The sequence below is a fragment of the Eschrichtius robustus genome, chromosome 3 (genome assembly GCF_028021215.1).
Source record: "Eschrichtius robustus isolate mEscRob2 chromosome 3, mEscRob2.pri, whole genome shotgun sequence".
Taxonomy (NCBI): domain Eukaryota; kingdom Metazoa; phylum Chordata; class Mammalia; order Artiodactyla; family Eschrichtiidae; genus Eschrichtius; species Eschrichtius robustus.
In genome coordinates this window covers 17,239,085-17,254,612 of record NC_090826.1, presented here as the reverse complement: position 1 = coordinate 17,254,612, position 15,528 = coordinate 17,239,085, and the positions used below count along the sequence as shown (strand labels likewise).

Sequence of the window (15,528 nt, the reverse complement as noted above, 5' to 3'; positions counted from 1 at the left end):
TCAGTATATGTAGTATGATCCCATCTGGGGAAATTAAAAATACATACACATAAGCATATATGACCGGATATATCCCCAAACAGTACCTGCTTCTGAGGAGCAAGAACAGTAAGAGGGAAACATTTTTTCTTCTATCTTTCTGTACTGTTTTCTTTTTAACTACACCTATATTACTTTCGCGACAACTCAAGAGGAAGAAACTTTTCAGGTTTTCCCCTCCTGCTCAAACCCTTTCTGCGTGAAAACCCCTGATCCACTTAGAAAAACACCCTTTTACTAATTCTTCTAGTTCCTAGCACCAGAGGTTTTTACAACAAGCTCGACTTTTAGGAACAGTCTCAATTGTCAGTAGGCCAGTTTTCAAGGCTGGCTCTGAAAGATGGACCAGCTCCACGATTTACCCAGCTTCTAAATCCTATCCGTTATTAGAAGCCCACCTGCCAGACAGAATGCTTACCCTCACCAGTTAATAACTCCAGTTTACGACACCCTTATTTCCTACCTGACACTGTGCTGAGCGTTTCACATTCTCTACGTGATCCTCTTAGCCACTCAGGTTAAATTCTTGATAGGACTCTCTACCGCCCCGGTTATCTCCATTAACGGCAGCCTCCGCCGCTACACTTGTTGAACTTTACAAGCCAGATACTGCGCAACAGCTTTCCCTCATCCAATGCTCCCGATAACCCAGTATGACAGTTACTGTCATTTCCACTGACAAACTTAGGCTCGGAGAAAGGGGACTTGCCCAATGTCACAAGGCTAGGAGGTGGCGGGACCACTCAGCCCAGTACAAAAATCCCCGGCGTCTCCGCAGGGATCTGAGCCCGACTCCTCCCACCACCTGGGCGCGGCTCAGAGGGCCGAGGTCCGGCCGGAAAAGGTGCGTCTGTGGCTCCAGAACTAGGAAGTCCTCCTCCTTCAGGGCTGAAGCGGGGCCCAAGGCCACGTCAGGCCGAGCAGCCGGCACACCCCGCGGGCAGGGGCTCCCTGCTCCTAGGGCCGCCCGCTCCCACCCGACGGTGCGCGGGGGAGGGGGAGGCGCAGGGGGCGGGAAGGGGAGTTCACCTGCGCAGGTGCCCCTCCGAGGGCGGGGGGACGGGGCGGCTGGCAATGACACGCGAAACACCACCGCCGGCTGCAGTAACGGGAAACCAGCTTCCCGGCGGCAAGCTTTGTAGCCCGCCGCCGGAACCGGAAGTCGCGCCCCGCCCGGAAGCTGGGAGCGAGGGGGAACCGGGTTCGAGGCGCCCGGTCTCTCTAGGCCTTGGCGGTGCTCCGCAGCTTCATGATCTTAACCCGTTCTGGTCTCTTGGCCTTCCTCAGTTCCCAGTTTTCCCGACCGTGCGGAGCTTTGGGCACGGCCTAGGAGTTTTTCCGGTGCGGGGAAGGCCTTTATCTTTCTGAGCCGCAGTTTGCCCAACAAAATGGAAAGAGGATGAAGCAGGAATCAAGATACTCCTGGAGCCTGCCCGCAGCTGAGTCAGCGCCCCACCCTGAGGTTACACCCTTAAACCTTTGCACCACCCAGAGGAAAGAAACCAAAATAAGAGGGCTGGTTGGCTGGCTGCTGTTGGCTGACAGTGGTCTGTATGGCTTCCAGTGGAGTCACTCCAGATGGACAGAGGGCGCAAGTCTGTTAGGTGTCTCCGTGTACCCAAAGAGACCCCCGCCCACCCCCCAGATAGTGAGCATGTGCCCGTGGGGCTTTGGCAGTCTGTCCAAGGGGAGACCCCGTGTGCGTAGGAGGCTGAATCTTAGCCCTGTGTGTCTCTTCTTCGAGACTTTCCAGTTGCCATGGTTAAGAACTGAAATTTCGAATTCTTACTAAGCTGGTTTGAGTCTAGGCACACAGGTTAAATAGCACAGCCTGTAAGAGAAGGTGCAGAGATGATAACCGAGGCAGACTTCCCAATTCACTTTTATTCCTGAAGGGAAGGGACTTGGCTGTCCCATTCTCCTTCCAACTGGCCTATCCAAAATGGAATGGGCTAGGAAATTAAGAGGGGGCACCTCGGGCTTCCCTGGTGGTGCAGTGGTTAGAAATCCGCCTGCCAATGCAGGGGACACGGGTTCGTGCCCCGGTCCGGGAAGATCCCACATGCCGCGGAGCGGCTAGGCCAGTGAGCCACAACTACTGAGCCTGCGCGTCTGGAGCCTGTGCTCCGCAACGGGAGAGGCCGCGACAGTGAGAGGCCCGTGCACCGCGATGAAGAGTGGCCCCCGCTCGCCGCAACTGGAGAAAGCCCTTGCACAGAAACTAAGACCCAACACATCCAAAAATAAATAAATTAATAAATTTTTTAAAAAAAAAGAGGGGCACCTCAATGCCTCCTGCTGGGTTATCACCCCAGAGCCAATGTCCCTGGGGAAGGGAAAATGTGCCTTTTGTCTTCACAGCCACCACTGGTCAGTAAACTCCTAGATGGCCAGGTACTCGAGTTGGTGGTTGGAGAACCAGAGCTCCTTGCCATGGCCCTACCCCTCCCTCCCCTAGCGACTGTGGGCCCTTCTCCCACTCACTCCTACAGTGCAGTTGCCACCTTTACCTCCTCTTAGCCTTGGTTTCCCCATCTGTAAAATGAGGGCATTGAACTAGAGTAAGGACTTCCAATTGTCATTCCTCCCCTTCAATTCTTTTTTTTTTTAATCACGTATCTATCCAGTCTTTTATTTAATCCATCTGAATTTTTGATGCATTTCACAGTAAGTTGTTGACATCTGTACACTTCTTCCCAAGTACTTCATCATACATATTGTTAAAATTCAATATTTGTTTGTGTACTTTTTTCTTATGAGATTCACTTACAATGAAATACACAAATCCTATGTAGCATTCAGTGGGTGGGTTCTGACAAATGCATCCATTTGACAAATCTTATCAAGATGCAAAACACTCTCATCACCCCAGAAAGTTCCCTCATTCCTAGTCAATCCCTGTCCCAAAATCAACTTCTGTTCTAATTCTTTCCAGCATAGATTAGTTTTTTGGGGTTTTTAAAATTTTTTTTAATTTTTATTTTTGGCTGTGTTGGGTCTTTGTTGCTGTGCGCGGGCTTTCTCTGGTTGCGGCGAGTGGGGGCTACTCTTCGTTGTGGTGCGCGGGCTTCTCATTGCAGTGGCTTCTCTTGTTGCGGAGCATGGGCTCTAGGCACGCGGGCTTCAGTAGTTGTGGCACGCGAGCTCTAGAGCACAGGTTCAGTAGTTGTGGTGCACGGGCTTAGTTGCTTCATGGCATGTGGGATCTTCCTGGGCCAGGGCTTGAACCTGTGTCCCCTGCATTGGCAGGCAGATTCTTAACCACTGCACCACCAGGGAAGCCCTAGATTAGTTTTGCTTGCTATACAATTTCATGTAAATGGAATCATATAGTATATAGTCTTACGTAGGGCTTCTTTTTTTTTTTTTTAAACATCTTTATTGGAGTATAATTGCTTTACAATGGTGTGTTAGTTTTTCTGCTTTATAACAAAGTGAATCAGCTAATCATATACATATATCCCCATATCTCTTCACTCTTGCATCTGCCTCCCACCCTCCCCTTCAATTCTTAAGTTCTTTGGGAATGCTTCAGAAAACTGCTCAGGTGAGAGGAATGGGGGTGGGGGTGTGGGGAACAGCTCTTTGGGTCCCAGAGCAGCTCCAATTTTACAGGTTTATAAATTTATATTAAAAGTATATGTGTTGTGGCTCTGCATAAGATTATGGTATCATTCAGGGCAAAATTTAAACTTTGTACTTTGCCCCACTCCCTCATCTTTTCCCTCCCTCCTGTTCACTCCATCTGCTGACACACTGGCCTTCTTGTTATTTTGCCAACCTGACAATCTCATCTTCACACAAGCTCATCTTCACCTCTTTTGCTGATCTCTGCTTGTAGTGCTCTTTTCTGAGATCTGCTCATCCAGGTTCTAGTTCAAATGTAGCCTCTCTAGAGCAGCCTTCACTGCCCTGCCATTCTTTTTTTGTTTTTGGCCACACCTCGACATGTGGGATCTCAGTTCCCCGACCAGGGATTGAACCCATGCCCCCTGCCGTGGAAGCACAGAGTCCTAACCGCTGGACTGCCAGGGAAGTCCCTGCCCTGCCCTTCTGAAGGCACCCATCCCATTCCTTTATAGCCTGTTACCCTGTTTTTATTACCTGTTCATTATTCTATCTCATCCACTAGAAGCAGGGTCCACAAGGCCAAGGACCTTGACTGTCCTCTCACCATGCCTCCAACACATACAACTGAGCATGGGCTGGGGAAACGTTCACTGAATGAATCAATGGGTAAGTGAATGAACAGAGAAGGCTTGGATTTTATGATAAAGCTAATCTGATAAAGACCAGCAGGGACATAGATATAGTTTAACAAAATTAGGTTGGTTTATTAACTTGCTGCAGCCAGGGAGACAACACCCAGAGGAACCAAACAAAGGAAGAAACAGGGTTATCATAGGATTAGGGGGCAGGGTGGAATTTAGGTGAAAATGAATTGAAGCAGTGTTGATAGGCTCGGAGCAAACCTCACTGTGTGGAGAGGGGTTAACATTTGACTTGGGCTGAGAAGCGAACTCGTGGTCTTGTTTCCTTGGACACCACAAAGTTAAGATCAATATAGAACTACTGTGTCCAGAAGCCCCTTATCTGAAGCTCTGCACCTGGGCTGGTAATCCAGGCTGCTTCTCTGTGTCAAATCTGGCTCCAACCCACCAGACAAGAGGGGAATGTTCTGTTCTCCCTGACATGATTTCAAAGAGTTTCTGACAGTCTCTGGTTTTAGGGAATGAGGTTTCTCAGCACTGTGTCTTTGGTGTTAATTGACAAAAGAAGGTTTGACAGCTTCACGTTTCACAGGAGTCCCTTGATGCCTCAATCACTTGGATGTGAGGGCCATCGAGTGCTCCAGGGTTCCCATGGCAGTGTGACCCCAGCTCCCTGGGCCCCATACTACTCTGGGCCTTCATTAGAACAATGAGCCAAGTCTCCTTCCATGCTTCCCGTCCAGACTGGAATCTCGAGGGTCCGGCCCAAGTTGGGGTCATTCTCCTCTGCCCATTCCTGGCACAGAATACCAGTAGGTGCTCAGTCCATGTCCATTGAATCTAACTGTTGATAGGTTTTCTTTCTTTTTAAAAATTTTTTAAAAATTGTAGTATAGTTGATTTACAATATCATGTTAATTTCAGGTGTACAGCACAGCAATTCATTTATACATATATATGTATATATCTATTCTTTTTCATATTCTTTTCCCTTATAGGTTATTATAAAATATTGAGTATAGTTCCCTGTGCTATACAGTAGGTCCTTGTTGATTATCTATTTTATGTATAGTAGTGGGTATATGTTCATCCCAACCTCCTAATTTATCCTTCCCCCCACCTCCCTTTCCCCTTTGGTAACCATAAGTTTGTTTTCTATGTCTGTGTGATAGATTTTCTAAATGGAAGGAAAAAGAAGTAGATGGGAAAAAAAAATGGATGGAAGCATATCAAAATGATAGAAGCAGCTGTGTAAGAGAGGTGGGAACGTGGGTGATTTTTACAAATCTTTCCCAAAGTGGAAGTTTCTAAAACATAACCAGTATGAATGTTCTGAAAAAAGAAAAGATAATAAAATTGTTGACTCTTAAGATTAAAAAAGTGAATTTTTTTTAAGGTGACCATGTTTTTATTTTTCTTTTTGAATTAACAAAAAAAATTTTTTTAGTTGAGGTAGAGTTGAAAAAAATGAACTATTGACACTTCAATGATTTTAAGATGAGAACTAAGTTGTTGATATCGTGGTTAAAAAGAACATTGCCACGCTGATCCTTTATCACTTTTATTTATTTATTTTTTAATATTTTATTTATTTTAAAAAATTAATTAATTTATTTATTTTTGGCTGTGTTGGGTCTTTGTTGCTGCACGCGGGCTTTCTCTAGTTGTGGCGAGCAGGGGCTACTCTTCATTGTGGTGCGTGGGCTTCTCACTGTGGTGGCTTCATCTTGTTGCGGAGCATGGGCTCTAGGCACGCGGGCTTCAGTAGTTGTGGCACATGGGCTCAGTAGTTGTGGCTCGTGGGCTGTAGAGCGCAGGCTCAGTAGTTGTGGTGCATGGGCTTAGTTGATCTGTGACATGTGGGATCTTCCCAGACCAGGGCTCGAACCCGTGTCCCCTGCATTGGCAGGCGGATTCTTAACCACTGCACCACCAGGGAAGCCCCCTTTGTCATTTTAGAAGAGAATTGAAGTATTGATGTTGTGCATCTTCAAAAAGTGGATTGTTCTTCATGATTTAGAAAACAGAAACAAAAAATTGTTGGTGTTGATACTCTAATCATTACTCAAAAAATTAAATTATTGTCTATATAGTTTTTAAAGGATTTGAATTGTTGATACTTGGAAATTTTAAAAAAGAAACTTGAATTATTCATTGAATTGTTAGCACTTTTAGGCAAGATGTCCTAACTCCCTGTTGGCCATACATGAGGAGGGTGTCGTAGAAGCTCTCAGCCTTCCCCTGAGAGATGCTCTCAGCCTTCACCTCTCAGCCTTCCCCTCAAGGACACTTGAGGGCCCATCGCCCAGCCACAGGGTGGAATTTTACATGTTTGGCTGCCCTTTGTCCTAAAATTATTTTGGAAAATTGTCTAAGGGCTCTTCCCTGACCCACTGGGAAGAAGTAGATACTTCAGGGCCCTGGGAGCACCTGACAGTTGCATATGTCATCCAGCATCGTCTGCATACAAATGATTAACATGTCCTGGCTCCAGAATTTCTCCCATCCTCCTCCACTCCCCTGTGATGCAGAGGTCTCTGCTCTGCTGGACTCAGTTCCTTCCTTGCCCTCACTCTGGCCTTGTCAGACTGGTTCTTGGGCTTTTGTAGGAGCTGGAGTGGGGCTAAGGACTGGAGGAGAGGGTTTTGGAGGAAAGAGTTGAGATTCCAGGGGTGGTTTTAGGAGAAAAATGTGTGGCAGTTGTAATGTGTGGAACAGAACCAGTGGATGGGAAAAGAAAAAAAGGGAATTTTAAGAGATACTGTTGATATAATCACTTTGAAGAGCAATTTGGCAATTGGTAAAGTTGAAAATGAGCACACTCTCCCAGTCAGCCATTCCACTTCTAGAAATATGCCCTAGAGCCACTCTTACGTGTGCACCTGGAAATATGTCCAAGGATTTTCACTGAAGCACTATTTGTAATCAGAAAAAATTGGCCCTGTTCTAAATGTCCATCAGGAGGGGGAAAGGATAAATAACTAGTGTTATTGGGCAATTGAATACTCTACAAAACTAGCAGCAATGAACTGGAGATAGATAAATCAGCACAGATGAATCAGCATAAATAGACGTCAAAAACATTGGGTGAAAATATTGGGTGAAGGAAGCAATTTGCAGAATAATCCATATGGCAAGAAGCCATGCATGTATTTTAAAAAACCAAAGCAATGCAATATATTGTTTATGGATATTTATATTTGTGATAAAAATATAATAGCATGGAGTGAGAGGATAAACACCAAACTCCTTTTATCAGTCAGGATAGGTTAGGTCCATGCCAGTGTAACAAACACCCCAAATCTCAGCAGCTTGTAACAAGACTGTATTTCTTGCTTGTGCTGCATGTCCACCAGGGGGCAGCAGAGAGGCTGTGTTCCACATCTCGCTCTGGGGCCAGGCTGACCTGGAGCCACCAGTTCCTGAGGCAAAGGGAAATCGTCCTGTCTCTCAAATCTTCACCTTGGCCAGAGCAAGCCACATGGCCAAACTCAACTTCAAGAGGGCAGGTAACAGCTATTCTACTATGTGCCCCAAAGGAAAAGCAGTAATATTTGGTGGATAACCCCACACCCATGGTGGTGAAGACCCCTGGGAAGAGTACAAAGGGGCCTCCACCTGAACTGTAGTTATTTTAGAAAATATGAAGCAAAAATGTGAAATTTGTTCATTGAGGAGGGAGGCTATTTGGGTGTTTTGTTTATTATTCTCCATGTTGTATCTTTTAAACTTTTCAACACTGGAAGTATAACTTTTTAAGGAAGGGAACAATGGAACAACGTTAATATGGGGAGGGGGTGGGGTGAGATGTGACAGGGTAAGAGAGTGTCATGGACATATATACACTACCAAATGTAAAATAGATAACTAGTGGGAAGCAGCCGCATAGCACAGGGAGATCAGCTCGGTGCTTTGTGACCACCTAGAGGGGTGGGATGGGGAGGGTGGGAGGGAGGGAGATGCAAGAGGGAAGAGAAATGGGAACATATTGTATATGTATAACTGATTCACTTTGTTATAAAGCAGAAGCTAACACACCATTGTAAGGCAATTATACTTCAATAAAGATGTTTAAAAAAAAAAAAAAATTGTATACGTGTGTCCTTGTGGGGACCATGTTTCCTTTCATGGTATTCAGGAGAAACGTGGGTAAAAGAACTCAGTTGTTTTTATGTTGAGTTGGAGGCAGGCAGCAGTCTTTTGGATCTCAGCAACAGCCCACTGGGGTCTGACCTCGGTCTCCGCATTGTGTGTGCATCTGTGTGTGCGTCTCCGCCCTGCAGCAAGGGCTCTCCCTGACCTTGTCCTGCTTACCTCTGTTCTCTCAGCCCAGAACTTTCAACAAAGAAGGTGCCTAGTAAACGTTTAATGAATGACTCTGATATGCTCATTTCTGTCTAAATAATGAGCCATTTCAGGGCAGGATCCACGTCGTCTTCCCCCTGTGAGCCTTCCTCAAGAAGAAGGAATGGATGCTTGTTGAATGAATGAATGACTGCAGTCCTCCTTACGCAGCCCATCAATGGAAGCAGAAAATGCACAGCCCTGTCCATTCCAACATGAGCCTCCCAAGGGGCTGGTAAGGACAGTATTTCTGCAGACTCTACCACGCTTTTATGCCTGCATTGAAAAGCCAGTGATTGTGCATGTGGCTGTACAACTTCCCAAGACTCACCGGTTTGGCTTTTTTTGGTTTTGTTTTTGATGTTGATTTTTTGTTGTTTTTTTTTCTGCCACACCGCAGGGCAGGCGAGATCTTAGTTCCCCGACCAGGGATCAAACCCATGCCCCCTGTGGTGGAATCACAGAGTCTTAACCACTGGACCACCAGGGAAGTCCCTCACCCGGTTTTAACCACGAAAAGTCCTGTATCCCAGGAAAACTGTGATGGTCGGTCACTTGACAGCAACTGCCTTCTCTCTGGGCCTCATTTTTTTCTCATTCTCATATGAGAGGGTTGGTTCTGTTCTCATCTCTACATATCACATCTAAGATTTTCGGTACAGGCCAGAGGGTAAGAGGTGAATCTAAGAAGGAAGAAAGACTCAATTTGGAATTTTCTGAGAGATCTTTATTTTTTACAAAGAGAGTGAATGGGCACTGCCACCCCGGCCTTGGTTCTAGTGGCTTGCAATGGTCTGAAAAAAGAGAGGGGAAAAACCAGAATAGTCTAGTCAGGAACACAGCTTCTGACGCCATATGGAACTGAGTTCAACTCCCAGCCATGTCACTCATTGGCTGTGTGACACTGGGAGAGTGACTTGAGCTCTCTGAGCCTCAGTTTTCTCATCTGTACAATGGGGGTAATCATAGTACTTACCTCATGGGGGTTTTAAATTAAACTATTAACTAAGGTGTCATCACGGTGCCTGGCATATGTTTAAGAGTCCATAAATGGTGGCTAAGACTATTGTCACGAACAATATTAATCCTCCCTGACCACTCATTGCCAGATGAGGTTTGCACTCTCACTGGGGCCTGAGCTTCACCTAACACAGCTTCCACCACATTTCATCATTTTGCTCATTTAATCGTCTGTTCCCCACAAGCCACACATCACTCTATCCTCCATGACAAGAAAAGACCTGGACCAAAGGAGGCACTTCATATACACTTGTTGCAGAAAGGAAGTTCAGCAGTAGTTCAAAGCTCCACCCAGAAGCCCTTGAGATTCTTAGGGCCACACTGTAGCAGAAAACGTCCTCAAACCCTTCTGGCACGTGCCCCACTCCCACTACTGACCTCCTAGGATCAGGAACTGCTGTTCTCACCCATTCCCCCCAGCACCTCTCAGAAGAGCCAGCACCTGGAGCCCTCGCTGCTTGCCCTGTCCTGCTTACCTCCTCAATCCAGTCATTGAAGGCCGAGACCCGCGTGAACACTGTGGGCTTCTTGAGGGTGTTGCAGCCAAAGGCAGAAACGAAGCTGGTCACGCCGTGGACCTGAAAGGAGCCATCTGCTGCTGGGCAGTTGAGGGGTCCTCCAGAGTCACCCTGGAATGGTTGGAGAGCAGTGGGAGACTGAGCTGTGTCTGAGCTTTAAGGAATTGGTTCTGACTTTGGGGATTTTGAGAAACCCTTATATGACTTGACCTCTCTGAGCCTCAGTTTGCTCCTTTGTGATGGGGAATGATATCTATCTTACAAGATTTTGTGAGAATCAAATGAGGTGATAAGTATATGGTCTTAGCGCAATGCCTGGTAGAGAGGAAGCAATCAATAAATGGTAGTTCTGATTATCAGTACCACAGTTAGTTACTAATATTGTTATTCATATTCACTTGTAGTACAATGAGAGTATTGCTTAATTATAACTTCAGGACCCCAGATTTGAAGGTGACTTTAGAGATCATGGTGTCCATATCCCTTGCTGTACTGATGGGAATCCTGAGGTCAAGGGACAGTGACTTGCCCCAGATCAAGTCAGTGTGTGAGCTGGGACTAGAGTCGAGAGACCAGAGCTGTGTGCCTGGGCTGCAGTGACTTCCTCCAAGTCCTGCCTGGCCTGGAGGCTGAATGAGCCCAGCAGGCAAGATTCCTCCCTCTCCTCCCAGGCAGATAGCAGAAGTACCCTGGGCCCTGCACACCCAGCGGAGTGGCCGTAGCCCCGCACCACCTCGGGCAGACGAGAGCTGCTGACTCACGTTGCACCCAGAGCGGATGTCCCCGCCGGCGCACACCATGGTCTTCTTCACGGAGCTGCCCCACCAGTCCCGCTTGGAGCAGTGCTCGTAGTCTACCACGGGCAGCAGGGCCTGCTGCAGCTTGTCCGGGAGCGGCCCACTGGCTGTGGAGATAGAGAACACTGAGCAGGGGCTGTAGGGGTGCAGGGCTAGGGCTAGGATCTGGGAGTTAGGACTGGGAGCCCCAGAGTGGGGTGGGGGGTTTGAGGAAAAGCCACTCTTCTAGTCTGATGGGAAGTCTCCTCCCACCAGGTTATGTGGTCCTGCCTGCTGTGTCCATCAGAACATGTCCAGCACCTGGCACACAGAAGACACAACAAAGTCTTCCATTGAACACATTCATGTTTGGGAGGATGAGGGGAGAAGGCTGCCTCTGGAGGAGGAATGGAAGAAAAGTGCAAGGATGCCCCTGGTGTCGCCCTCAGCCCCCCGCCCGAGGCTCTGTCATCCTACCCACTGTCTCTACGGCTGGCTGGAGGGGTCAGCACGTACTGTAGAGACGGCCCCAGCCGCTGATGTAGCAGGGTGTCTCATTGGGCAGGATGTCGCCGGCGGGAGGGAGGCTGGCGAGCTGGACCTTGTCTCCCAGCTGGGCGCTGTGCGACAGCTTGATGAGGGCGATGTCATTGCTGGGGAGGAGGGAAGAGTCATGGGGAGCCTGGTCCTCCAGCCAGTCCAAGCCCCACCCCTCAGCTTTGCTCGGGGTATTTTACCTCCGGGATGCGCCCGATGCCCCTTCTCCCTCCAGATCCCACGCATTCTTACTGCTGAGCAACTTGAGGAAGCCCTCCTGGCCTCTTCAGCCCACGCTGACCCTTGGCCTTGGTAATTGTCCTCAGCTTTTACACCAGTGGTTCTCACGCATCAGCTGTGTCAGAATCACTGGAGGGCTTGTTGTTATAACACAAGTTGCTGGAGCCCATTCCAGAGTTTCTGATGCAGTGGGTCTGGGAGGCCCCAAGGATTCACATTTCTAACGAGTTCCCAGGTGGTGCTGCTGCTGCTGGCCTGGGGACCACACTTTGAGAACCACTGCTCTCTTCATCTGCCTGTTTGTCACTCAAGTAATTGCATCTGGGTCTGATTGTCTCTCCACTCACCCCAGGAGCCCCTGAGGATGGGTCAAGGTCTTAATCATCATGGTCCCTCACTTCTGCGTTGCATTTTCAGGGGTTCTGCACCCTTCTTTGATCCTCTCACCGGAAAAATGCTGAGCTACCCAGACATACAATTTTGCATATGCTTGAGAGGCTTAAGAAGCCCTACTTTGTGTTCTCACCCAGTGATTTTCTCCTTGACCCTCATAACCACCCAGGAAGCCCAGAAGGTCACCCTTGACAAGTGGTCAAACTGAGGCCCAAAGAAGGGCAATGACTTGCCCAAGCCACACAGTGACTTAGTGCTGGAGCCTGACTCTCAGTCCAGTGCTCCTCCTTTAGCCCACAATGCCGGGAACGCAGGATGCTCTGGATGAATGTCCATTGAATGGAGGAAACCTTGGATTTGGGACAGGGGTGCCTGAGGAGTCCTGGGTTCTGAAGCCAACCAGCCGAGTGGCCTTGGGGGAGTTCCTGCCCCTCCCTGGGCCCTGCTCTCCCCTCTGTAGGGAGAGACGTTTGGTGTGGATGATCCTTAAAGGCTCTGTTGGCTCTGACCCTCAGCGTGTGGGACCTGGGCTCAGGCTGCTGGCCCAGCTCCATTGTCCCTGGGAGTCTTCTCAGAATCAGTGTTGGGTCATAGAGAGACCAGCAGAGGAGCACCTGGGTCCCAGGCCTGAGAGTTCACTCACCCACAGGACACGCAGTTGGAGTTCCAGAGTGGGTGCACGAAGAGGTCCCCGGCATTGACGGGGATCACCTGTTCGGAGCCCTCTTTCTCAGAGCGGTCATACTCGCCCAGCACCACCTGGTAGGTCAGGGATCTCCTGCTGGTGGAGGTGACGTCAGTACAGGCCGGACTGGCTTCCCCCCTCCCCTCCCACAGTCGCCCACTGCCCCAGCCTGCCTGTGTCTCACGCGGGGACGGGGCAAGTGAGAGAACTCACGAGATGCAGTGGCCCGCAGTTACGACCCAGTCAGGGGCGATCAGGCTGCCTCCACAAGTGTGGTAGAAGGTCCCTTTCTTTTCATACTGCAGGGAGACCTGGTGGCAAGAGAGGGAGGAGCCTGAGTGGTCTGGGCCCCACAGCGAGGGTTGCTACCCATGGCTGTATAGGTTGTGCACTGCACAACTCTAGAGAGCATCATTCACACAGAATGGCACCTCTGGAAATGTGCAGTGCCTAGCCCACACAACTGTACCATCCATGGCTGCTTTCATGCTACAGTGGCAGAATCAAGTCATTGCAATAGAAACCACATGGCCGACAAAGGCTAAAATATATACTCTCTCGTCTTTTACAGAACAAGTTAGCTGACCCCTGTTGTAGACCAGTGCCATCCCGTAGAACTTTCTGTGATGATGGAAATGTTCAGTATGGTCCAGTATGGTAGCCACTAGCCACATGTGCTTATTGAGAATTTAAAATGTGGTTAGCATTGAGCAACTGAATTTTTAATATTGCTTAATTTTAATTAATTTAAATTCAGGCCTATGTGGGAAAAGAATCTTAAAAAAGAGTGGCATATGTGTATGTATAACTGATTCACTCTGCTGTGTACCTGAAACTAACACAAATAAATCAACTGCTCTCCAATAAAAATTAAATAAATAAATTTAAATAGCCACATGTGGCTAGTGGCTACTGTGTTAGTGCAATGAGTCTAGTCCTCTGTGCTCCCTTCAGTGACCTCTATAAAGCTCTTCATCCCTTTATTGCTCCAGACCTTATAGCCCTGTTGTATAGTTTGAGGGGTCTAGAAATGAGTCCCCCCAAATCTCACTCCTTAAACATCGCGCTGAACTTCCACCATTAATGCACCAACCCTTGGGTTAAACACTGCCCTCTCCCCAGAGACTACTTTTAACTTGCAAACAGCCCAGTGAGGGTTACAGATTAAATGGGCAAAACTTCCATATGAAGTAGATTGTCCAAGGGTTTCCTGGCCTTTGGAGACTGAGGTGAATACTGGAAACAGCACAATGGGGTCCAGACTGAATATCCTGCAATCAGAGCATGGGGTGCAGAGCCCATGGTGGGAAATAGTGCAGCTGGTATCACTCTTACCTGCCAGGGCCAGCTGTAGGGGACCGCATCCTCACCATTGACAACGCGGGAGGAGGGCCCGTAGGAAGGCTGGCCAAAGCCGGAGGCTAGAGGGTAGAGTGGAAACGTCAATCAGCTAGAGGGTCCCCCAAAGCAAAGAAGAGGTCTGGGTCCCAGTCCTAGCTGTGGCACAAACAGGCTGTGAGATCCCATACAACTCCTTCCCCTATCTGAACCTCAGTAACCACATATGAACAATGAGCATTTGGACTAGAGCAGGGATTTCTGGACTCGCAGGAGTCTAGGGAGAGAGATGAACATGTGGCTTCCTTTCATGGCAGGAATGAAGGAGTTGATGCACTTAGAACCGTGCCTGGTACTCAGTGAGCCCTTGAGGAGTGATAGCTATTGTCGCGAAGAGTGGTGGCTTTGGAGTAAGACTGCCTGGATTCAAAGTGCAGCTCTGCCCCTGGTTCTAGGATGGGCTACTTTACTTCTCTGAGGGTCAGTTTCTCTACCTGTAAAATGGGGATAATAATAATACTGACCTTAAGGGGACTGTTGTGAGGATTACATGAGATAATATACGAAAAGATCCTTAGCGTTCTGCCTGGCATATAGTAAGCACTTAGTAAACATTATCTGTTACCATTCATTATTGTCAGTCAAGGGACGCTGCTTAGAGAAGGTGGCCCTGAGCTGTAATGTAATATGGCAGAGAGTCCAGGAAAAGGCTAGACCACAGGATATGGAGTGCAGTAGGGGGAGTGTGAGAGGAGAGTTGGCGGGTTAAGCAGAGGAACAGAAATTCCAACCCAAGCAGTCTAACCACAGACCCCAAAGTCTTTCCCACTAGACTTTGTTTACCACCCACATCAAGGACTCCAACCACAGACCTTTGGGTCCCCCAGTCTTCCTCCTGAGCTGGTCTGTCACCCACAGCTTCCCCTCTATTTTCCTGCTCCAGCACCAAGCTGAAAACCTCCACCATCATGCCCCAGATACAAGCTGGGACCTCTCCTATGGAACCAGGTATTGGGTTTGCGAGACTCAGGGTGGGTTGGTAGATTGCAAGGGCTCCTGGCCCAGGGCAGCACAGGCTGGGGTCTTACCAAAGGCCACAAATAGGAGAAAACTCAGCAGCTGGAGCATCGTGAGTTTTGAGATGGTAGGAAAGAGATCCATAGCCTGAGGCTTTAATATAGGGCAGAAGACGGGTGAGGGGGGTCAGACTGGGCCCCATTCCCGGAACAGGTGGTAGAACACCAGGTCTCCCATGGTCCAAGGCCACAGCCCCCACCCACTGCAGATGGCGGAGAGGCAGCCAACAACAGGATCCAGGGTTCCCTCCAATGCGTGGCTGCACAGGTGGCACTGAATGGCAAGCTGATAACAGGGGAGGGGGCAGGAAAGTTCACATCGGAACAAGACAGCCTCTTCCAGGAACAAAC

The 15,528-nt window shown here is 48.5% G+C and overlaps 1 protein-coding gene across 1 annotated transcript; it reads right to left on the bottom strand.

Annotated features, from left to right (window-relative positions):
• Nucleotides 1-9,370: 9,370 nt before the first annotated feature.
• On the bottom strand, nt 9,371-15,229 carry CELA3B (chymotrypsin like elastase 3B). The gene is made up of 8 exons (XM_068537767.1): nt 15,190-15,229; nt 14,099-14,184; nt 12,977-13,074; nt 12,722-12,856; nt 11,425-11,561; nt 10,894-11,036; nt 10,091-10,243; nt 9,371-9,388 (listed from the first exon to the last, which is right to left on the bottom strand). The coding sequence occupies exons 1-8, from the start codon at nt 15,227-15,229 to the stop codon at nt 9,371-9,373; spliced, it is 810 nt and encodes a 269-aa protein (XP_068393868.1).
• Nucleotides 15,230-15,528: the final 299 nt, after the last annotated feature.

Bases quoted from the DNA above. Each gene is read 5' to 3' on its own strand.
- CELA3B (XM_068537767.1), bottom strand. From the start codon at position 15,229: ATGCTCCAGCTGCTGAGTTTTCTCCTATTTGTGGCCTTTG. The intron at 14,185-15,189 runs GTAAGACCCCAG...TCTACCCTCTAG, and splicing joins TCTCCTATTTGTGGCCTTTG to CCTCCGGCTTTGGCCAGCCT. The intron at 11,562-12,721 runs GTGAGTGAACTC...CCTCCTCCCCAG, and splicing joins TCCAACTGCGTGTCCTGTGG to CAATGACATCGCCCTCATCA.